Genomic DNA, 22,034 nt, shown 5'->3' on the forward strand with positions numbered 1-22,034 from the left:
GAGCGCCACGGCCGCCCCGGGACCCCCGCTGGGGGGCTTCCCCTTCCTCCCCGCAGGCCCCCCAGGTACCCCCGCCTCCGGGGTCGCGCGGGGGTCGGGCAGGGCGAGGGGTCGGAGGGGGCGCCCCTGACTCGGCCGCCTCCTGACCCCAGAGTACAGCCTGGGGGACCCCCCGCCGCCCCCTGGCCTGCTGCAGCCGCCCGCCCTGGTCCCCTGGCAGGCGTCGAGGGGGGACAGACCCCCGGCCGTCCCCTCGCAGTCCAGGTGAGGCTCCGCCCCTTCCGAGCTGCGGTGCCCGCGGCCTGCGGGGCCTGCGCGGTCTCTGGCCGCTGCTGGCCCCTGGTGGCCAGCGCTGCCACTGCACGCGGCCCTTCCTGCCCGGGTGGGGCGGTGGGCGGCTTTGAGAGGGGGCCCCAGAAAGGACACACATCCCCTCCTTTCTTTTTTTCTTTCCTCTTCTAAGGACTTTTTTTGAGACAGGGTCTCGCTGTGTAGTCCAGGCTGGTCTTGAGCTTACTGTGTCGCTCAGGCTGGCCTTGAACTGTGGAGATCCTCCTGCCTCAGCCTCCTGTGGGTAGGGTGACAGGTGTGTCCCGCTCTTTCCGTCCTAGCTCACAGCTCCCCATATGTCTCTCCGACAGCGGGGTGCGCAGCCTGGGAGAGGGCGGCGCCTCACCGCCTCCAGTCAGCGTCAAGTCAGAGCGCCTGTCACCCGCGCCCACGGGGCCCGGCGATGCCGCCAAGTCCTTCCCGTTCCCTCTGCTCCTGCGGCCCGGGCCGCTGTGCCGCCTGCCCCCTGCCGACGGCTGGCCGCGGTAGGGTCGGAGACCCCCGCGGTGGGGCCGGGGGAACACCCGCCTGCGCGGGGCTCCTCTCCCCTCCACCTGTGCAGTCTACCAATAAATCACGGGGATCCTGCGACGTCCCCCCTTTGTTGCCTTCTGTTGTTTAGGGCTCTCCGGGTTTCCTGATCATAATAGGAGGACCCCCAGGGCAGGACGGTGGCCCCCCAGGGGCAGGTGACAGGCATGAGACCCTGTCTCAAAAAACGAAAAATCTGGGGCTGGGGATATAGCTCAGCGGCACAAGCGTCTGCCTGGCAAAGTGCAAGGTCCTGAGTTCGATTCCTGATACCAAAAAAACCCGCGAAAAATAAATTAAAAATGAGGGACAGTCTGGGGGCCCTGCAGCCCCTCTGCACCCGCCCCTGCGCAAGCTCTGGGTCCCTCCATCCGTTCCCATTGAGGGGCTTGGGAGTCTGTTTTTTTGTTTGTTTGTTTTGTTTTTTGTCTTTTTGAGACAGGGTCTCGCTGTGCAGTGCAGGCTGGCCTTGAGCTCACTTTGTAGCCCAGGCTGGTCTCAAACTCGCAACGATCCTCCCGCCTCAGCCTCCCGCGTGCTGGGATGACAGGCGTGCGCCACCACGCCCGGCTTAGGGGTCTGGTTGAGGGTGTTACAGAGCTGTCTTCGTTCGGGGGACCTGGCCGGGCCCAGGCAGGGGCGTCGGAGTGGAGGGGCCCTTTCACCTGAGTCCTGGCCACCTGCACTGCAGTCCTGGTCACGTCGCACCTGCAGGGTGAGGACTGTCCCCTCGACGGCCTCCGACGGTGCCACACCACGGCCTCTCAGAACCGGACACAGGGCCAGGGTCGGAGGCAGAGGGGGCCGTGGCAGCAGTAGCCCTGGGGGAAACTGAGGCACGGCTGGAGAGTGCTCCTTCCTCTGCCCTGGCTCTTGTCACTCAGAGGGCAGGAAGCTGGTCCATCCTGGAGCCAGTGCCCACGGGCTAAGCACCCAGGATTTGTCCTTTACAATGAGGGCTTTGTGGGGACACAATGGAGCATCAGTCATCCTAGCTCTCTGGAGGCTGAGGCAGGAGGATCTGTTGAGCCTAGGAGTTCTAGACCAGCCTGAGAAACACGGCGAGACTCTAACGCACACAAACACAAACACAACACACACGAAGACGGGCAGCTTTCTAAACCCGGCCCGGGGCCCGCCGTGATTGTTTCCCCAAAGCAGGGGAGCTGCACTTTTTCCACCTGCCACCAGGTGACGCGCGAGGTCTCGATTGCGCCCTCCAGCCAGGGTCTCACCACGTGAGACAGGGTCTCACTACATAGTCCAAGCTGGCCTTGAACTTGCAGCGACCCTCCTGCCTCAGCCTCCAGAGAGCTAGGATGACTCATGTTCCATGCAAAATACCCTTCCTTACTGAGCATGTGACTTGGGCGACACTTTACGCGTCCCACAGGGAAAAAATGGAAATAAAAGCCGGGCGTGGTCACGCATGCCTGTCATCCCAGCACTCGGGAGGCTGAGGCAGGAGGACATGAAAGAGGGCTGTTATGTAGCAGCGACGTCCCTCCAAGCTATTCCAGGACCCCCACAGACAAGCACACAGCAGCCAGGCCCACTAGGGTCAATGTCAGCAATAAAGGCCTGTGTGGCTATTGAGATGTGGGATCTATGAGAGGTGGGGCCTAGCAGGAGGAAGTGAGGTCATGGGGGCGTGGCTTCGGAGGGTATATTAGGACCCAGCCGCCGGGGTTGGTTTCTGCAGCGCTGCATGGAGCGGGCAGCTTCCTCGCCACCGTCTGTAGCACCACCGGGTCAAGCGACCAGGGACTGGCACCTCTGAAACAGAACCAGAATGAGCCCTGCACTGCCTAAATTCACGATGTTAAGTATTTTGTCAGTGACCAAAAGCCAACTGACGTGATCAAGGGCGTAGAATCCCCAGCGTAGGACAGAGAATGTGTTTTGTCCGGTACAGAACAGGAGTCAAGGGCTGCTCGGCGTGGACCCGGACACAGGTAGGCCCAGTGCAGGCCGGAGACTCCGGACAGACGATGATCCGCCTTTTCCCAGAGGGTCTGTTCTCAGACCCCCAGTGGGTGCTGCAAACCCAGGAGTGTACGCGAGCTTCCCTAGGCTGTTTCCTCTAGACCCGAGACCCAGGAGGGAGTTTAATTCATCAGTCGGCACAGTGAGAGATGAACAGCAATGATAAAACACCAGCCCCCGTGTGCTGTAATAAAACCTACGGACAGCCCAGAGTGTTGCCACGCGCCTGTCAACCAGGTACTCGGGAGGCTGAGGCAGGAGGATGGCGAGCTTGAGGCCAGCTTGGGCAACTTGGTGAGATTCTATTTTAAAATAAAATAGGCTTGAAGCCGGGCATGGTGGCGCACGCGTGTCATCCTAGCACTCTGGAGGCCGAGGCAGGAGGATAGTTGCGAGTTCGAGACCAGCCTGGGCTACAAAGTGAGCTCAAGGCCAGCCCGAACTGTGCAGGGAGACCCTGTCTCAAAAAGACAAAAAAAATAAAGAAAATAAAATAAGCTCGTGTCCCCTGTTCTCGTTGGCGGACACCAAGGTACAGAGATGCTGTGTCTCTGAGACGTTGTCCAAAGCCATGTGTGGTGGCGAATACCTGTAATCCGTGTATTAATAGCCTTACCAGAGGGCGGGGGATGTAGCTCAGCGGCACAAGCACCTGCCTGGCAAGTGTGAGGTCCTGAGTTCGATTCCTGGTACCCCCCTCCCAAAGAAATAGCCTTACCGTGGCTGGGACAAAATACTTGACATCCACCTCAAGAAAGAGAAGTATATTTGGAGCAATTTCCGTGGGCTCAGTCTCAGGTCGGCCGCACAGGGGTCCCGGGCAGGGTGCGGACTACAACTAGGATCCGAGCGCCATGCAACGCGTTGGGACTACAACTTGCGGCATGCAGTGCGAGCGGCCGCTTTGTGATTGGACAATTCTAAGCCTGTTCATTGGTTGCACGGGATGCTGATCAGACAAGAATCGGGGTGTGATTGGTCAGTTCCGGTGATGGGCGTTGCCTGTGGCTCGGTGTGCGCACGGCGTTCCCCGCGAAGACATGGTGAGCAAGTGTCCCGTTGCACGAGAGGTTCCCGGTCCCTCCGCGGAGAGACACCGAGGGCACGGGGTCTCTTAGTGGGAACTGAAGGCTCTTAGGGACGCAGGGTCGCGGCAAGGGCCGTGATGCCTTCTTTGAGGGCGCAGAGGTCGCGGGGGGAAGGCCTCTGGGGAGCCCGCGGGGTCCTTTTTTATTTTGAGGAGGTCTGAGACAGGGTCTCCCGTCCAGGTGGCCTTGAACTCACTATGTAGCCCAGGCTGCCCTCGAACTCGCGGCGACCTTCTTGCCTCAGCCTCCCGAGTGCTGGGCTGACAGGTGTGCGCCACCACGCCCGGCTCTTCTGGGGGTTCTTGCAAGCCTCCGGTGGCGGGGCGCTTGAGAGACTTCGAGGCTGCAGGGCTCAAGGAAAAGACTGGGGGCTCGTGCACGTTTGGAGCGCGCTGGGGTGGACTGGGGTCCGGCAGGGTCCATTCTGGGGACAAGAGTCCATCGGGGGCCCCTGGGGCCATAGGAGCACATGTCAGGCTTAGGGGCGTCCCGAGAGATGCGGCCAGCCCTCGAGGTCGGCGTGGCGGCGCGGCCAGACTGAGCCCAGGACGGACGAGGACTAGCGGGGCGGAGTGTGCTGGTCTCGGTGGGGAGCGTTAGGGCGCGTTGGGGTGAGGCTGAAGGAAGAGCGGTGATGCGGACGGTGATGCGGACCCTGGTTCCGCGCCGCGCTCCAGCGGCGGTGCAGGGAAGAACGCCTGACTTTCAGCAGTCTTGTGTTGGAGGACCCTGGATCCGGGAAAGGGCTCTGTAGCGTGGGGGAATGGAAGGCGCAGGAGCTCCGGGACAGGCCAGGGGTGTCGCTCAGCGGCACAGCGCCTGCAAGGGCCCGAGTTCGATTCCTGGTACCAAAAAACAAAACAGCCAACCGCGCTCCGGGACAGCATGGAGCCGGGTATGGGGCTTAAGCAACCGCCCGGCGCCACCCGGGAAGCCTTAGGGGAGGCGGCAGGCTCGTTCCCCTCTTCGGGCCCAGGTGAACCGGGATGGGGGCGAAGGATCCTCTTCTTAGGGGGCAGCAGAGAGAATGAGGGGTTCGTCAATACAACTGGGACTGCTGGCAGAGGCATTCTGGGGCCCGCGGGAGGTTACAGGGTCTCCGGGGCAGGAGATGCTGCTCTTCTGGGGTCACCCATGGAGGCCGAGGGACGCTGGCTGGGACGCCCCAAGTCCTGACGCCTGTACAGCGCCTGATGGGGCTTGGGGGAGCTGGAAGACAGGAGAGAGGCGGTCCAGGGGACGGGGCCACGGAGAGCCCCCCCATTCACCTTGCAGGGGCCCCTGGACACCACCAGCCCCTCTGCGCTGGGGCGGGTGGAACCTCGACCCACGAGGAAACTGGCGCCTCATTCTTATTTTAGTTTAAGAAAAGTTTTCCTATTACAGGCTCAGTGAAATGCCCTTTACCCGGTTTCTTATTTTAAATTGTTTTTGGGGGAACTCTGGGAGTGGAGCCCAGGCGGCATGCATGTTAAGCCCACACTCTTACCCTGAGCCGCACCCCAGCCCACCTTGTCTGCTTTGGGTGTTTTGCTGGTGGGATCCAAGCCAGGGCCTCACACATGCTGGGCTAAAGCGGTTATTTTAATGATGGGTTTCTCAGTAGTCATTCTGAATGACCTTTTCCTATTGAATCTAGCATATTTTTTCCTAAAGCCATAGAGGGTAGAGAACGAAAAATAAATTTAGCGTATTTTGGCAGATTAAAGGGTTATTTTTAATCATGGATTAATGTTAAAGTAATGGTTTTTTATTTAAGTTGTTGCTTGCAGCATCAGAATAGTAGACGGTCTCCAGAGCACACAATCTTCCATAATTACATAATTACTGAGAGCAAAATCATATTTGCTGCATTCAAGCCGGAAACCCCAGCTTCAATTTCAGACTGATAGGTGGATGAGTGTGTTCTGCATTAGTGCTTAAAAGCTTGGTACTGTGCAGAACTTGCCGAGCTGGGCTTGAAGGCGGAGGCAGGAGGATCGCTGCGAGTTCGCGCCCAACCTGGGCTACACGGTGAGTTCGAAACCAGCCTGGACTACAGAGAGACCCTGTCTCTTATTTCATTTTATTGGTTTTTTTGTTTTTGGTTTTTCTCCGGTACCGGGAACCGAACTCACGACCTTGCGCTTGCCAGGCAGGCGCTTTGCCGCTGAGCTAAATCCCCAGCCCCTTATTTTTGTCTTTTTGAGACAGGGTCTCGCTATGCAGTTCAGGCTGACCTTGAGCTCACTTTGTAGCCCAGGCTGGCCTCGAACTCGCAACGATTCTCTTGCCTCAGGCTCCTGAGAGCTGGGATTACAGGCAGCGCCACCACGCCCGGCTGAGAGACCCTGTCTCAAAAAGACTTAACACCAGAGTCCAGCGTGGTGGCGCTGCCTGTAATCCCAGCTCTCAGGAGGCTGAGGCAAGAGGATCGCTGTGTGTTCAAGGCCAGCCTGGGCTACCTAGCGAGACCCTGTCTCTAAAAACAGAACAACATTAAACTAAAAAACAAAGAAAAATGTGAGGCTTTGTACTGAACCGGGTATTAGCCCGAAGTGTAGATGGCTTCCCAAGGAGGCGGTTCATGAAGCGGGTGAGATGAGAGGGGCTGGTCCCGGAGGATAATGCAGGCTGGGAGACGTTGGTAGGGTGGGAAAACGGTGGTGAGGGATAAAGGAAGCAAAGCAGGCAGCCCCGTGTTTCCAGAGGAGAAAGCTGAGCCCTGGCAGGTGACACCGGAAATCTGAGGCCGAGCCCAGCGCCAAGCGGGCCCACGCCTGCGGCCCCGGCCCTCGGCGGAGGAGCTGCTGGGGCCTGGCGCCCGCTGGGAGCTGAGTGAAGGGGGGGTCTCAGCCTAGGTTCCCTGCCCAGGATGCCCCCGAGCCGAGGGAGCTGCCCTCCCCCTCCTTCACGGCTTCTCTATAAACACCCTGGATTCTGGTGGGAGGGAGCCGGCTGCCTGGCGCACACTGTCCATCCTGTCCCTCCGCAGGCGGTCCTGGGCGTGCAGCTGGTGGTGACCCTCTTCACAGCCACCCTCATGCACAGGCTGGCTCCGCACTGCTCCTTTGCACGCTGGCTGCTCTGCAATGGCAGGTGAGCCCCTCCCGGGCCGATGGCCCCGCCCACCGTGGGAGGAGCCAGAAGAGCCACGCCTCTTGCCCCCAGAGCCACGCCTGTGATGGGAGGAGCCAGGAAAGCCACGCCTCTCAGTTCCCCCGAGACGAACCTACCCGCAAATCTAGGGGGTTACTTTTATTCTCTCACTAGGCGGTTCAGGCTGGCCTCGAACTCAGTGATGCTCTTGCCTCAGCCTCTCCAGGGCTGGGATATAGGCATGCACCGTGCCCAGCCAAACTAGGGGTATTTGGGAAACCCAGCAAACTGCGACTCTTTAAGGATGCGGCCACACCGCGGACCCATCTCCGCGCATGACCCTCCCCTTCCCACATTCCTGAGCTCCGGCCGTGTTCTTTTGCCCCTTTCCAGTCTGATGGAAACTGAATGCCCCCGCAGATTCAGGGGTGTCGGGGACCCCTGGCTCCCCCAATTTCCTCTCCCTGTGGCAGCCCCAGCCGCCTCCGGTCTTTCTGGGGGTCTCCCTGGCCAGGGCTCCAGCTCTAGCGCTTGGGTTCGGGGATCCCTGCCTCCAGCCCCCTGCCTCGTCCCGATGCCCCCATCTTTGCCCCCAGTCTCTTCCGATATAAGCACCCGTCAGAAGAGGAGCTTCGGGCACTGGCGGGGAGACAGAGGCCCCGAGGCCGGCGGGAGCGGTGAGTGACCCGACCCCACGGGGACGCGGTTTCCCACGCTTCCTTGTACAGGAGACCCGCAGTCCACAGCCGGAGGCTCTGGGCCACCCTGCGGGCAAGGAGCCTGCCCTGAGTGAAGATCCGTCCAAGGGCCTGCTTCCCGCTGACCCCTCGTCCTTTGTCCCCACACCCCCAGGTGGCCCAACGGCCCCAGTGAGGAGAAGCCTTTGCTGGTGCCCCGAGACGCCCCGTTCCACCTGGAGACCTGTCCCCTCACCCCAGTGGACGCCCTAGGTAATTTGTCCCTGTCCTCAAACACCCCTGCCCCGCCCCCGATCCCCACCCCCAGGGGACAGCAGGTGGGCTGAGCTTGTGCTCCCGCAGTCTTGCGATTCTTCCTGGAGTACCAGTGGTTCGTGGACTTCGCGGTGTACGCAGGCGGCGTGTACCTCTTCACTGAGGCCTACTTCTACCTGCTGGGCCCCCAGGAGGCCAACATCGCCGTGTTCTGGTGTCTGCTCACTGTGGCCTTCTCCATGTATCCTGTGTGCTGTGCTCCCGGGGCGGGCAGGGGGCCTTACTCCAGCCCTTTTTCATGTTTTATTTAGAGCTAGGGTCTCGCAAAGTTGCCCAAACTAGATCTGAACATGGAATCCTCCTGCCTCAGCCTCCCAGAGTGCTGGGGTGACAGGTGTGCGCTGCCACCACACCTGGTTCTTTGTCTTTCTTCCTTATTTTCATACTGTTGTTGGAGTTCCTAGCCACAGGCCACCTCCCCATGAATGTACACCCGAGTTCACACTCTATCTCGGGCCCCAAACGCAAAGTCCAGGCCACCCCAAAGGCAGACTGGGCCGGCAAGGGGACAGCAGCATAGTCCTTAGCTGTGCCAGCAAGGTGTTCGTGACAGTGACCCGGCTGTACTTCGGCGTGCAGGGCGGCGAGCATGCCGTGTGCTGCGCCTCTGCCTTCCTCTTCCTCCTCCTGGCCATGCTGGTGCAGGTGGTGCGGGAGGACGTGCTGGAGCTGGGCCTGGAGCCAGGTACGTGGGGCTCAGCCGCAGTGACCTCGTGCTGAGCGGGCGCTGCGCGGGGCCGTTCCTCCAGCACTGCCCGAGCAGCGTCCACCGGAGCCCCTGAGCTCGAGGCGTGTTCTCCGCCCCGCTCCCGGCCTTGGGGACCAGAGTGTCACCTCTCCACAGGTAGAGCTCTTCATGCAGGTACTTCTGGGCCACTCCCATCTGTCCCAGCCCTGCAGCCTCATGTTTAAAATTTACTTTTTCTTCACTGCTGAAGAAAGCCACACCCCCAGCCCTTTTATGTTTTAATTTTGTTTTGCTATGTTCTTGGTTTTGTTTTTGAGACAGGGTCTCCCTCTGTGGCCCAGGCTGGCCTTGGACTCATCCTCGGCCTCTTCCTGAGTGCTGGGATGACAGGTGTGCGCCCCCACCCCGGCTGTATTTTGTTGAAAAGAGCCCTGAGCCAGGCGTGGTGGCACACGCCTGTCATCCCAGCACTCAGGAGGCTGAAGCAGGAGGATCCTTGTGCGTTTGAGACCAGCCTGGGCTACAAAGTGAGCTCACAGCCAGCCTGAACTGGATAGCAAGACCCTGCCTCAAAAAGACAAAAAAAAAAAAAAAAAAAAGAAAGAAGAAGAAAAGAGCCCTGCCTGACAGGCACAGTTGTGTCTGCAGGGCTGGGTACGGCTCGGTGGTGTGCGTTTGTCCCCAGCACCAAGGCGCCATCAGATCGGCTGCATAGGCCTGCCTGCCACGGTGCAGGACGTCAGGGTGGGCGTGGAGGCTGGGCTTGGGGACCCGGAACCCACTCTTTGTTCCATCCCTCCCTGTTGCCCAGGCCTGGCCAGCGTGACCGAGAACCTGGAACCGCTCCTGAAGCAGCAGGGCTGGGACTGGGCGTGAGTCCTGGGCAAGGGGCAGGGGCAGGCGCCTGCCGGGAGCCTCCCTTGGCGTCCTGCCCCTGAGCCGCTCTTGTCCCCAGGCTCCCTGTGGCCACACTGGCCATCCGCGTGGGGCTGGCAGTGGTGGGCTCCGTGCTGGGCGCCTTCCTCACCTTCCCCGGCCTGCGGCTGGCCCAGACCCACCGCGACGCACTGACCAGGGCGGAGGACCAGCCCCTGCTCCAGTTACGTGGCCCACCTGGGGCGGGGGGCTCGGGCGAGGCTGGGGACCATGGGACCCCGGGCCTCACCGGGCTGTCCCGGTCCTGCCCCAGGCTCTTCCTGCACACCAGCTTCCTGTCTCCGCTCTTCGTCCTGTGGCTCTGGACCAAGCCCATCGCGCGGGACTTCCTCCGCCAGGCGCCCTCCGGGGCATCGTCCTTGGGCCTGTGCGTGGGTGGAGTGGGGCAGGAGCTGGGGGAGCCCCGCTGCGGACCCCCTCATCACCCCTCTCGCGCTGTGTCCCCTCCGTGCAGGCTGTCAGACTCGGCCTTCGACTCGCTGCGCCTCTGGGTGCTGGTGGCGCTGTGCCTGCTGCGGCTGGCGCTGACCCGGCCCCACCTGCAGGCCTACCTGTGCCTGGCCAAGGCGCGCGTGGAGCAGCTGCGCAAGGAGGCTGGCCACGTGGAGGCGCGCGAGATCCAGCAGCGGGTAGGGCGGGGCGCAGGCGGGAGGGCGTGGGTCACCCTGCACACGGGTCCCCAGCACAGCTGCCGCGGCTCCCTGCCCACCAGGTGGTCCGGGTCTACTGCTACGTGGCGGTGGTGAGCCTGCAGTACCTGACGCCGCTCATCCTCATGCTCAACTGCACGCTGCTGCTCAAGTGGCTGGGTAAGGGGCGGGGCCTGGCTAGAGGCGGAGCCTCAGGCAGCTAGGGGCCGCGATTGGCTGGGATGGTGGGGAAGCGAGGGGGCGGGGCCAACGGGGGCGGGGTTAAATGAGGCTTGTAGTGGGCGGGGCCTTTAAGAAGGCGGGGCTGGGCAGGGGTCGGTATCCGGGCTTTCCGGGATACTGCCCCAGGTGGACCCACCCTGTGTCCACCCACAAGCCCTACACCCCCTCTGGCAGGCTGCTACTCGTGGGGACTGGGCCCGGCACCCCCGCTGTCGGTGGCCCCGTCCTCAGCCAGTGCTGGCTCCGTGGGCCCCGGGGAGGATGAGGTACAGCGCATCGTGGCCGGCGTTGCAGCGGCCCTGCGCGGCCTGGCCACACCCCTGCTGCTGCGCGGCGTCCTGGCCTTCTTCATCTGGTGGACGGCCGCCTGCCAGCTCGTCTCCAGCCTCTTCGGCCTCTACTTCCACCAGCACCTGGCAGCCTGCTAGCCCGCCCCCAGCCCCTGGCTGTGAGGCCTGGTCCGGCCGACGCAGCAGGCCGCTTCTCCGTGGGCCTCGGCGTCCCCAGCTCCTCCGCAGTGCACAGGTCGCGGACACTGGCGAGCCCCGCGAGGCTGGCCCCCCAGGCCCGGGGAAGGAGGGTCCGAGCTCTTGTCCCCAGGGGGGTGTGCAACACCTGAGCGGCAGCTGCTCCTGGGAATAAAGGAGCCGCCACCACCGGGTGTGAAGGGGATCCCCGTGGCGGGGTTTGTGTCCGAGCCCAGGAAGAAGAGCCCGGGCAGAAGTCATTTAGGTTTTTATTAAATATACTCTCTTGGCACAAACCTTTAAAATATAAACATTATATATAAACAAAGTGTCTTCATGGCATCAAAATACAACTCCAGACCAGGCCCAGCGACCAGTGGAGGGTGGCCGCGGGGAGCCACGAGGAAGACAGACGGGCCTGCGGGGCGTGGGGACCCCACGGGCCTCGTCTCTCCCGCCCGGCCCGAGCCTGAACGAGGGCGCTGCTAGCCATCAGCCAGGTGTCACCTGCCTGGGCGGCCTCACCCCCAAGCCCTCACCTGCGCAGGGGTCACGGTCCCCAGCACGAGGCGCCCCACCTGTCCAGCCCAGTCTCACAGCCACCCTGGCTGCCTGGGTCCCTGGGGACACGAGGGGCAGCAGTGGACGCGTGCAGGGGGAGCCACAGGGCCCTTCCCCGCACAGACACGGGCAGGAGGGTCCTGGTCACAGGTGCACGCAGGCCCAGCCCACCCGCTCAGACCCCTGGCTCCAGTCAGGAGGACCCTCCCCGCCAGCCACACAAGAACAAAACGGCACCCCGCCGGGCTTCGCTGAGGACAGAGCCAGGTTCACGCGGTTCACAGGCAAAACCGAAGTCAGATGTCATTAGGAAAGGAGGGCAGAGGTCCCTGTGGTACCCTGGGGACTTCTCCTGGAGACAAACCGGCTGGGGGGGCTCCCTGGAGCCCCCAACCGTCCACACTCCCCACCCTACTGTCAGGGGAGCTCCCGTGGGAGGGCCACCAGGAGCCTCTGTTCATCAAGCTACCCCTTGGGGACCTTAAGTTGCTCCACATCATGGACAAGACCCCACTCAAGCAGGGGCCTGGGGACCCATGGATGTCAGGCCGTGGCACCCGGCACAGCAGGCCGTGGCCTGGGTGCTTTTTTTCTGCAGCACCCCGGGGGGGGGGTGAGCCCCAAGCCCAAGGTGGCTTCGAGCCGTGGTCTGGTCATGGGACCCTCTGGGGAGAGACAAACTGGACCACAAGGAAGACCTGCTCCTGGGAGAAGGCTGGGGACCCCGGGGAGAGGCTGTGAAGGCCGACAGATGGGTGGGGAGTCGTGTTCTGGGGGGCCTGGTGGCAGGCACTCACACTGGGTCCAGGTAGGGGGACAAGAAGGCTCCGTGCCCCCGCACGGGGTCACCAGCATCAGCAGCATGTCAAAGGTCATAGCGCCTCAAGGATGAGCGTCTCGGGGGTCGGGGGGACACCTTCAGGAGGGGGCGGTCTCAGCGCAGCGCCCCTTAACATCGCACTAGCCGCTCCGCCCTGGGTCACGGCCGAGGCGCTCCGCGGCTCCGGCAACCCAGAGGCCCCTAGCTCCGCAGCTGCCGCAGCAGGATCTGCATGAGGTCGAAGGTGGTAAAGCTGATGCCCACGGCGATGGGGCCCTTGAGCCAGTTCATGCTCAGGCCCTTGTAGAGGCCGCGCACGGCGCCCTCCTCGCGCACGACGGCGCGCAGCGTGCTCAGGATGGAGCCGTGCGCGTGGCCCGTGACGCCGGCCGTCTGCATGCGCCGCCGCACCACGTCCAGCGGGTACGAGGCCGACTGGCCCAGGAGGCCGGCGCAGGCCCCGAAGATCATGCGCTCGAAGGGGTAGGGCTGCCGGCCGCCGCCGTACTCTGCGGGTGAGGGGCGGGGGGTGAGGCACGTGCGGCCGCGGGGGCACTGCGGGGCACGCACGCCTGCACGCACACCTGTATGCCCACGTGCCCCGCACACCCCCAGGGCCCACGTCCCGTCCTCACCGAGCAGGGTTTTCGCGGTGCTGGGGACGGAACCCAGGAAGGACCTACACCTCACCCCTGAGATACACCCCAGCCGGCACTGGACACTTGTCATAACCGGGGCCGTGGCAAGGCGGCCCTCGTGCTGCACGTCCACAGGATGCCCGCCGATCCTGGGGACACATCCCAGGACACCCCCGGGTACCTGGAACACGGACAGTACTAAATCATAGTTACATATATGGGGGGGAGGGCGCGCTCCGGGACTTCTACTGAGCCACACCTCCAGCGCTATTTTCATTCTTTGAGACAGGGTCAGCAGGGTGTGCTGGCACACGCCTGGCATCCCGGCACTCAGGAGCATCGCTGCGAGTCCGAGGCCAGCCTGGGCTACACAGTGAGCTCAAGGCCAGCCTGCACTGTAGAGTGAGACCCTGTCTCAACCTCCTCCTCTAAAAACAGAGGGGGGGGTGTTCCATTAGGTTGCTAAGTTGCCCCGACTGGCCTTACACTTTCGGTCCTCCTGCCTTAGCCTGAGAGGTCACCATGCCCAGCAATATTACAGGTTTTCTCCCCTTATATACACACCCCTATGGTAAGGCTTAACTTGTGAAGTAGGCGCAGGAAGAGGCTCACAGTAACTGATGCTAAGTAGAATTACACCAAGATGCCGTCACAGAAGTGACCCGAATGTGGCTTCTGTGGGCGTGGCTCAGTGGCCAAGCGCCTACCTGGCACGTGTGAGGCCCTGCGTTCCGCCCCCAGCACCGCCGGACACAACAGAACGAAACACAAAACGTCCTGTTCTGCAGGGTGAAGGCCCAGAGTCCACCAACCACAGTGAAAATGCTAAAAAAGCAAATTCCTGCCCAGGTCGGGAACCTCTGGAGACGTCTTTGCTTTGCAGCCTTACCCTGAAGAGCTCAGCAGAGCCACCTGGCGCCGGCTTTCCCTCGGGCTGGGTGTTCTGTTCAGGGCACCTAGGCATCAGGGGTTTGGGTAACGGGGTGGGGGGTGTGGACAGGCGGCCACAGTGCCCCCCGAGCCGGCTCCGAGGATGCAGCGCCCAGGAGGAAGAGCAGCAGGCGGGGGACCCCAGGCGTTTTTGGTCACAGTGGCTGTGTTCCTTAACAAAGGAACACCCCGGCGCACAGGACAAAGTGCTGCCACCTGCTCCCGGCGGGCGGCGTCAGAACTCGTGCTCCTCACATCTCAGGCTCTCTCCCAGCTAGCTGAGACAAGCCCGGGCAGCGCCAGGGGTTCCCGGGTGCTCGCTGCCTGCGCATCCACGGACCGGAAGTGGCCACCACGGCTCGGGGGACACTCTGGCCTTCGCAAAATCGCTGTTCAAATGCGGCCTGAAGCCAGGTTCAGTGGTGTGAACTGTAAGCATAGCTACCCAGAGGCTGAGGCAGGAGGATCACAAGTTCCAGGGAGGTCTGGACTACTCAGCAAGACCCTATCTCAAAAAACACAAAAAATCCCAAACAAACAATCCAGAAAGGTAAGACCTGAACCAGGGCTCCCCAGCAGTGGCTGGACAGTGTGCTGCTCCTGATCTGGACTCCGGGTCCTCAGCCTGCTCCGCCCAAAGGCACCGGGCCCTTCCCGCCCCGCCCCCGCATCCGGGCGGCCCGCAAGGCGCTGTGCCCCGGCTGACTCCTCACCTCGGTGCAGGCTCTTCAGCGTCTCATAGGTGAAGAAGCTGAGCCCCGCGTATGGAATGACACCCAGCACGGTGGGCGTGAACCCATGGTACAGCGTCTTCAGCCCCTCTTCTCGCGAGATTCGGGCGAAGACGTGGAAGATGTTGCTGTACCTGCCAGGCCAGCGGGCGGCATTAGTGAGCGACTCACTCACTAATTCCTGGCTACTCCTGCAGCCACTGGGCCTGGGCCTGGCTTCCATGCGTGCGTGCGTGCGTGCGTGCGTGGGTCTATCAAACCCAGGGGCATTCTATCACTGAACCACGTCCCCAGCTCCGAGGTCTCCAAAAGTTATCCAGGCAGGATCTTGGAATCCTCCTGCCTCAGCTTCCGAGGCGTGTGCCACCTTGCTTTTCTTACTCGACTTTAGTGGACCTGTGCCCAGCTCAAGGAAACCCTTGGTTTGCTCGAAGCGGGAGGTGGGGTGGGGGTGGGGTTGAAAGCACAGACCCCTGCAGCGGGCCCCTGGCCTGCCCTGGAGGCCAGGCGGGGTGGGGCGCAGACCTCAGCAGTCCCCTCTGCACTGGATGCAGTCGGCTCCTTCCCAAGCCAGGCCTAGGCAGCCTTTAGGAGGGACCTCACCCCCACAGGACTCACATTTCCTTCGGGGTCACGGCCATCCTGGCTCGGACCAGGTCCAGCGGGTAGGTGAGCGAAGCAGCCGTGGTTCCCGCCAGCGCGCCCGCGAGGAGGCGAGGCCATGGGGGCAGGGCCCTGGGCGGGAGAGGACAGCAGGCGCTGGGGTGCGCAGACACCCACCCCGACGCACCCCTACCCGTGCGTGTTGTTGGGTGGGTGACTAAGGCCCCAGGACTTCCTGCTCTTTCCCTTCCGGTCCTTAAGTGAGTGCATACCCTCCCTAAGGCCTTGGGGACAGCAGCCCAGGGGCCCGGGGGCTTGGGCTCTGGGTGGAGGGGCCCGACAGGATCTGAGCAAACGAGCAGCTCGGGGACAGAGCTGGCCCGAGGGCGCCGGGGGCGGGGCCAAGCCTGTCTGTAGGGGGCGTGTCTGTAGGGGGCGTGTCCTGAGGGGGCGTGTCCGTGGCGCTCACTCTCCGCGGAAGCCGTAGTAGCGGCCCAGGACGCGCTTGTACTCTTCGTGCGCGCTGAACTGGATGGCGGCGTAGGGCACCACGCGCACCATGGTGGCCGAGTTCCCGCGCCACAGACTGAGGAAGCCCTCGTTGAGGTAGGTGAAGTAGAGGAGTCGGAAGGCCTCCTGAGGGAAAAGGGAGAGGTCATCTTCCCTCCGCCCCGTGTTTTCACCAGCTTGAGACATTACCCACTCTGCTTAGCCCCCCGCCCTGGGTCCTTTCCTCGAACCCTGGGACCCTGGAGCTGCCCAGCGGAGCAGCAGAGGCCAGGTCTGCAAAGAAGGGTCAGAACGCGTACGGCATTTCTGGTGGTGTCTGGCAGAGCGCACGTCTAATTCCCATCACTCTGGGAGGCTGAGGCAGGACGATTCAGAGTTGGAGCCCCGCCTGGACAACTTAGCAAATAAAATAAAAATGAAGTAACGGGGTGGCCGTGGGAGTAGCTCAGTGCACAGGTCCTGGGTCCCGTGCCCAGTATGAAAGAAAAGAGAAAGTTATCTAGCTGGTATCACCTGCGGTATTTAACAGTAAATCACAGAGGAAGACCAGGGTTCAGAACTGTCAAGTCCCCCAACTGCAAGGGCGGTGGCATCGCTCACTAATTCCCTGGGTGGAAGGTCAGGAATGCGTGCCCCAAGCCGCAGGGGACGCCTGCCCTGGGTGCAGAGAACTGATGGGAACGCCGCTCTGCCCGGATCACCCTCTGCGCCCTGCCACCCAGGGCCAGCTCACCTTGGCAGAAAACCTTTTCGAAGACACTGCAGGGAAGAACAAAAATGAGAGAGACTCTGAGACACAAAGGACGGAACCCCGGTCGGCGTCCCCCAATACCAGGGTTTGGTGGGAGTGTGGGGAGGGTGAGCCCCTGAGAACGGACCCTCCTGGGCTCCCCAGCAGGGACCTCATCTTCCTCCCTCACCCCCAGTCTCGTCCCCAGGGAGGGGGTGGAGCCAACACCCACACCTCACCCTGGCCTGGACTTCCTGCACCTGGTTTCTGCTCTGGGTTGAACTGTACCCCCTCCCAAGTCACGTCCACTTGTGCCCTCCCAAGCGGTCAGCCCAGGGCCAAGGACACGGGCTCTTGAAAGATGTGGTCGTGCAGGGGAGGGTGTACAGGACAAGGGTGGCCCCAAATCCAGTGACTGGTGTCTCGTAAGGAGCAGTCCCAGTACGCACTGATAGGCGCGGTAAGATGCAGGCAGAGACCAGAGGGATGCGGCCACCAGCCCAGAACACCTGGACCCCCACCCCAGGCCGGAAGAAGCAGGAAGGGCCCACCCGGGTGCTGAGGAGGCGGGGACATGACCACAGCAACGGCCCCGGGATGGCACAGAACCCCTCGTCACTGAGCTGCCCGGCTCACAGGACTCAGTGACAGCGGCCGCGGGACCAGCTCCAAGTGCAGCTTCTGTGGTGTTGGGCCGCGGAGGGGACAGGGACGGCGTGTACCTTGGAAGATGATCTTGGTCCGGTCCAGGGGGGCTACGGCTGTCTTGGCGAGCGCGCCAGCCAGGGCACCAGACAGCAGGGAGCTCAGCACTTGCCCGTGGTCTCTCTGCAAGGTGCAGGGGGCAGTGGTCTGAGGGGCACGAGCCTGCTGGCCCCAGGCACGCAGGACACAGTGAGGGCCCTCAGGTGACATTGGGGCCTGTCCCCAGCCTCTGGGGGCCACACCTCAGGCTCCTGGTTCTTGAGTCCACAACTGGATGGATGACCCCGATGGGCGAGGCGCCAGCCCCTGCAGCGACTATGGTTTCTGCCCACTCCATGTGCCTGGCAGTGCCTGGACGTTCATGACCGAGTCCCACGGGACCCTGAAGTCCGTGGGTGGGCAGGGATGGCAGCAGACCTGCCCCTCCAGCACAGCTGCTTGTTTCTTTCCTGTTTCAGCACTGGGGATGGAACCCAGGGCCCTCACTGAGCTACAACCCAGCCCCCTTCTTTTGTTTGAGAGCTGGTCTTACTACAGAGCCCAGGCTGGCCTTGAACTCATGGCAACCCTCCTGTCTCATCCTCCTGAGTACTGAGATTACAGGTGTGCACCACCACACCTGGCCCGGTCCCCTTTTTAAATTTTGAGATAGGGTATGGGTCCAGGAATATAGCTCAGACGCATCAGCGCCTGCTTGGCAAGGACAAGGTCCTGAGTTCGATTCCCGGTACAAAAAAAAAGAGATGGGTCTTACTGAGTTGCCCAGCTGTCCAGCCTAGGCTCGAATTTGTCATCCTCCTGCCTCAGCCTCCTGGAGCGCCGGGAAGACAGGTGTGTGCCACCACACCTGGCTCTCATTTGGAGCGCAGTGTGGCCTCCAGACCTGGCAGGCTCCCATCCTGCTCTCATGTGTCCCGGTGGCCCTGCGGCTGGCCCTACCCTGGGCCTGTGGGGTTCAGGCCCCTCCCCGATGCCTGCAGCACCTGCTCCACGGGCCAGTGCAGTCCCCCCCCAAAGGAACAGAATCCACAGGGAGTCCAAGTTTCCAAGGCCGAACTCGAGCGGATTCCATCTCCTTGTCTTTGGGGACCCCTGCCCTTTGTGGGTCACATGGCAACATGGCAGACATCTGGTTTCCCTTTTTATTTTGTTGTTGTTGAGACAGAGTCTTGATATTTAGTTTATGTTGGCTTTGTTTTTGTTTGTTTTTTTTGTCTTTTTGACTTTTTGGTTTCAATTTTTTTTTTTCCTGGTACTGGGAATTGAACTGAGGACCTCGCGCTCGCTAGGCAGCTGCTGTGCCGCTGAGCTAAATCCCCAGCTCCCCTTTTTGACTTATTGAGACAGGGTCTCACTGTGCAGTTCTGGCCAGCCGTGAGCTCACTTTGTAGCCCAGGCTGGTCTCGAACTTGCAAAGATCCTCCTGCCTCAGCCTCCCGAGTGCTGGGATGACAGGTGTGCGCCCCCACACCCGGCTTCCATGGGATCTGAGAGATGCGGGTGCTTGGTGGTCCCTGCGGCAGCTCTGAGGCCCAACTGGCCCCCAGGAAGACTTGCAGAGGACAGTCCCCCGAGTGTCAGCAGGTGTTGGGCACGGAGGTGACCCATCTCTCATCCCCCTGCAGCGGACTCCTAGGCCCCAGGCAGCTCTTCAACACCTGTGCCAAAGGTGTATCGGCATCCCTGACCTTTATTAGAGTGGTGAGGCCACTTTGTGAGGTGCTCAGGGGCAGCTGTGGCCCTTAGGCAACGCTCCAGCTCTTCCTCAGTGACTACGGTTTATTCCAGGGCAGCTCAGGCGAGCAGAGAGGGCTGTGTCAGTAACTGCCAGTCACAGTGACCGGACCTGGCCACTAACATGGAAAATGCTCACATTTTGTCTTTGACTCTACGTGGTGCTGTGTGGCCTTTCTGGTTCAAGTGATCCTCCTGCCTCAGCCTCCCTTCTTGCTGGGACAAGGGCTGGATGCAGGATGCAGGCCGTGGCTACACCATCCTTATGTTGGGCTGTGTGGGCCTCAGAGAGGACATTCTTGCCCTGACAGGGCCCTCCCCAGGTCACTGAGCCCTTCTGCCCACCTTGCGCTCCCAGGTGTCATCAGGAACCGTGGGAAAGGTGAGGAGCCCCGGAGGGTGACACCGGCCCAACCTTTGCCCCAGTGGACTTTGCAAGCTGCCAGCGGCCACTGCTCTGGCCCTGGTGTCGGGGCCGTGGGGCTGGGCCAGCCGGTGTCTCAGGTTCCGCCAGGAGAGGTGGGTGAGGATGTCCCAGCTCTTGGTGAACAGGGACACCTGATTTTTTTTTCAGTACTGAATGGAACCCAAGGCCTCTGCACTGCGCTACATCCCCAGCCCTTTTCCAAAAAAAATTTTTGTTTTGAGACAGAATGTTGCTGAGTCACTAAGTTGTCCAGGCTGGACTCAAACTTGTGACCCTCCTGTCTCAGCCTCCTGAGTGCTGGGATGACAGAGTTTGCCTTCTCGCCAGAGATGTCTGTCTGGATTCATGTCACCCAGGGGGCCTTTGGTGGAAAAGGGGACAGCCAGTGTCCCCCAGCAGTGACGCTGTGGTGTCACCAGCCAGGGCGGGAGAGATGAAAATGTGAATTCTAGGGGCAGGGTGATCTGAAAGGGGTGCAAGGGGAAAGGAGCTCCCAGAGGAGCCAGCAGGGGCGGCAGGGTGTGGGCGACTTGCCTTGGGGGCGGGCAGGACGGAGTCAGCATCCTCGCGCAGGTGCATGGAGGCTTCCTTCACGCCACTACCCATGCCGGGCCGCTCCTGCTGGGCGGCGCCTCCGTCCTGGGGAGGAGAGGGCTTGTGAGCCGAGCCCTGCGGCCGCACTTTCCAGCCTGGCCGCTCAGCCCTGTACCCAGCCCTGGCCTGGCTTCTGCCTCCCTGTCCGACCGAGAGTGCCCTTGCCCGAGTTCGGATGCCACGGTGCCGGGCAGACGGCTTCCTCGCTGACAAAGGCCTTTCTTGTCACTTCTTGCATGTGACCACGACAGTCTGCTTCTCTAACCTGGTACCGTCAGGGCGGGCTGACGGCTGACTCAGGGAGGCTGAGCTGCCAGTTGAGGTCACACAGCTGGGTGCGAGGAGAGGGCGGCTGCCAGGACAGGTCGGGCATCCACCCTGGCTTTGGCAGCATGGCCAGGCCTGGAGTCTGGGGACACATCTGTCACCACCAGGGCAGAGTGGGGGCCTTGCTTTTGGAGGCCGCCTGGGGCCCTCCGCTGACCCTCCCTGCAGAGCCCGAGCAGCTTGGCCTACGCACAGGGACCCGGAGGAAGCGCTCGACGGGCGGATGGGCGGACGGTCTGACACACGGACAGCTGACACCAAAGGAACAACCAATTTGGGGGAGCAGACGTAGCTGCCCTCCTTTTTGGTACCGGGACTCAAACTCACAACCCTGAACTGGCCAGGCTGGCGCTGTGCCGCTTAGCGGCATCCCGGCCCAGAAGCGGCGGCTCCTGAGGGGAAGCTCACAAAGCGCCGGGCAGGGCAGGACAGGACGGGGGTTTGAGACGCGGGGCGGCGAGGCTCAGTCCCGGACGCTCGGAGACCAGGGCCTCCGCAGCAGGGGGCAGAAGCCGGGGCCTGACCCCGGGACGGTGAGGCCAGCCCCCAGGAACTGCGGCCTGGCCAGCGGACCGCCCACCCGCCTGGAGCTCGGAAGGCGGCGGGGCCGCTGCCCAGGAGCCTGCAGGGCCGAGCCGAGGCCGCGCCCGGGGCGGAGCACGCACTGAGAAGCGGAGGGCTCCTTCAGCCTGAGCTGGCAGCACGCGGGGAGGCCGCAGCGCACAGCACGGAACCGCACGGGCAGGGCCCGCCGACCGCCCCGCCCCCGGCTCCCACGGCGGCGGCTCTGGAAAGTACATAAAACCCCCTCCAGGGCCGGGGTGAGCTCACTCGGTGGCCATAGCCCGAATTGTTGTTGTTTTTTGACCTACTGAACACTGCAAGCTTTTCCACCTGTCCCTGTCCCGGGAACAACGCAGTGTGAGGCCCGTGTGCCGCGTTCTCGCTGCCTTGGGCGCCGGCAGCCAGGAGGAGAGTTTGCAGGAGGAGTGACCGGGTGTGCGCACCCGGCTTTGCTTATCACAGGGCGGCCCTGAGAAGGCAGGGCTTCTCCCAGGCAAGCGGCGGCGGCGGCTGTCACCCCTGGCCTGCTCTGGGCGAGCCGGGAGGCTCAGGCTCCACTGCCTGGAGGGCACTCAGGACTCGTCCACAGTTTAGTTTTAGCCATTTATTCACACGGGGCCTGAAGGACTCTGGGTTCTGGACGCAGCACTGGGCAGGCGCATAATGAGCTACCTCGGGAACAGGACTCGACTCTAAACATGGAATTCGCGGATGTTTCACATACAACTCAAGCCTGGCGTGGTGGCGCATGCCTGGAACCCCAGCACTCAAGAGGCTGAGGCAGGAGAATCCCGAGCTCGAAGCCAGCTTAGCAAGACTGTCTCAAAATAAGAAATGAAAATGCAAAGGGCAGGGGTGTGTCTCGGTGGTACAGAACCTTCCTCCATGTCGGAGGACCTGCCTTCCAACCAGCGCCGAGAAAACACAACAAGGAAACGCGCGAGGGTGGGGCGCAGTGCCTGTCCCCAACGCGCATGGACTTGTTTGCCATCAGGGCTCCCTCAGAGGCGCGGGTTTCTCACACTGCACGTTACCGGGGCATCAGGCACTGCGAGTAGTCTGGAGATTGGCGGTGGGCACGGCCTGCACTCCAGCGGCCCTGGGTCCCACCCCCCGCACCACACAAAGCCAGCCAAGCGTCTGGGTCTAAGCAGGGCACAGAAAGTCGAAT

The 22,034-nt window shown here is 62.1% G+C and overlaps 3 protein-coding genes and 1 long non-coding RNA gene across 10 annotated transcripts in view; 2 read left to right on the forward strand and 2 right to left on the reverse strand.

The window, feature by feature from the left end:
* Window positions 1-426, reverse strand: part of LOC106147165 — a 1,741-nt gene extending 1,315 nt beyond the window's left edge. The window contains exon 1 of the long non-coding RNA XR_001231945.1: window positions 240-426. This is a non-coding gene — a long non-coding RNA (uncharacterized LOC106147165). The remainder of the gene's footprint in view (window positions 1-239) is intronic.
* Mef2b (myocyte enhancer factor 2B) overlaps window positions 1-908 on the forward strand; it is a gene marked incomplete in the record, with an annotated part of 14,761 nt that extends 13,853 nt beyond the window's left edge. Inside the window, 3 exon segments of one of the 2 annotated variants that reach the window (XM_013507209.1) lie at window positions 1-65; window positions 153-264; window positions 612-908. In XM_013507209.1, coding sequence (XP_013362663.1) covers window positions 1-65; window positions 153-264; window positions 612-819 — 385 coding nt within the window. 2 annotated transcript variants of the gene reach the window in all.
* Window positions 909-3,823: 2,915 nt separating this feature from the next.
* On the forward strand, window positions 3,824-11,285 carry Tmem161a (transmembrane protein 161A). 3 transcript variants are annotated; one of them, XM_013507216.1, is made up of 13 exons: window positions 3,857-3,890; window positions 5,877-5,948; window positions 6,910-7,013; window positions 7,610-7,690; window positions 7,866-7,963; window positions 8,054-8,207; window positions 8,563-8,711; window positions 9,526-9,586; window positions 9,670-9,813; window positions 9,904-10,017; window positions 10,105-10,279; window positions 10,363-10,459; window positions 10,697-11,285. In XM_013507216.1, the coding sequence occupies exons 3-13, from the start codon at window positions 6,958-6,960 to the stop codon at window positions 10,948-10,950; spliced, it is 1,383 nt and encodes a 460-aa protein (XP_013362670.1). In that variant the 5' UTR covers window positions 3,857-3,890; window positions 5,877-5,948; window positions 6,910-6,957; the 3' UTR covers window positions 10,951-11,285. The 3 variants fall into 3 exon arrangements, with proteins under 3 accessions (XP_005409673.1, XP_013362671.1, XP_013362670.1); XM_005409616.2 differs by lacking the exon at window positions 5,877-5,948 and having other exon boundaries at window positions 3,824-3,890; XM_013507217.1 differs by lacking the exons at window positions 5,877-5,948; window positions 9,904-10,017 and having other exon boundaries at window positions 3,824-3,890.
* Window positions 11,243-20,039, reverse strand: Slc25a42 (solute carrier family 25, member 42). Of its 4 annotated transcripts, none has more exons than XM_013507218.1 (8): window positions 19,913-20,039; window positions 17,235-17,340; window positions 16,516-16,541; window positions 15,742-15,908; window positions 15,288-15,404; window positions 14,652-14,803; window positions 13,898-13,964; window positions 11,243-12,879 (listed from the first exon to the last, which is right to left on the reverse strand). In XM_013507218.1, exons 1-8 carry the CDS (start codon window positions 19,982-19,984, stop codon window positions 12,423-12,425), a joined length of 1,164 nt encoding a protein of 387 aa, XP_013362672.1. In that variant the 5' UTR covers window positions 19,985-20,039; the 3' UTR covers window positions 11,243-12,422. The 4 variants fall into 4 exon arrangements, with proteins under 4 accessions (XP_013362672.1, XP_005409669.1, XP_005409670.1 ...); XM_005409612.2 differs by lacking the exon at window positions 13,898-13,964 and adding an exon at window positions 13,061-13,189 and having other exon boundaries at window positions 12,482-12,879; window positions 19,913-20,017; XM_013507219.1 differs by lacking the exon at window positions 13,898-13,964 and adding an exon at window positions 13,006-13,189 and having other exon boundaries at window positions 12,787-12,879; window positions 19,913-20,017.
* Between the last annotated feature and the right edge of the window lie 1,995 nt (window positions 20,040-22,034).

This window comes from Chinchilla lanigera, unplaced genomic scaffold (assembly GCF_000276665.1).
Source record: "Chinchilla lanigera isolate Chin_1 unplaced genomic scaffold, ChiLan1.0 scaffold00123, whole genome shotgun sequence".
In the NCBI taxonomy this organism is placed as follows: domain Eukaryota; kingdom Metazoa; phylum Chordata; class Mammalia; order Rodentia; family Chinchillidae; genus Chinchilla; species Chinchilla lanigera.

Excerpts from the sequence above, each read along its gene's own strand:
- Tmem161a (XM_005409616.2), top strand. Across the intron at positions 8,208-8,562 it reads CTCACTGTGGCCTTCTCCAT|CAAGGTGTTCGTGACAGTGA; the intron begins GTATCCTGTGTG and ends TAGCTGTGCCAG. Across the intron at positions 8,712-9,525 it reads GGAGCTGGGCCTGGAGCCAG|GCCTGGCCAGCGTGACCGAG; the intron begins GTACGTGGGGCT and ends CCTGTTGCCCAG.
- Slc25a42 (XM_013507218.1), bottom strand. The coding sequence starts at position 19,984 with ATGGGTAGTGGCGTGAAGGAAGCCTCCATGCACCTGCGCGAGGATGCT. Across the intron at positions 16,542-17,234 it reads GACCAAGATCATCTTCCAAG|TGTCTTCGAAAAGGTTTTCT; the intron begins GTACACGCCGTC and ends TCTTCCCTGCAG. Across the intron at positions 13,965-14,651 it reads GCTGAAGAGCCTGCACCGAG|GTGCCCTGAACAGAACACCC; the intron begins GTGAGGAGTCAG and ends CCTGATGCCTAG.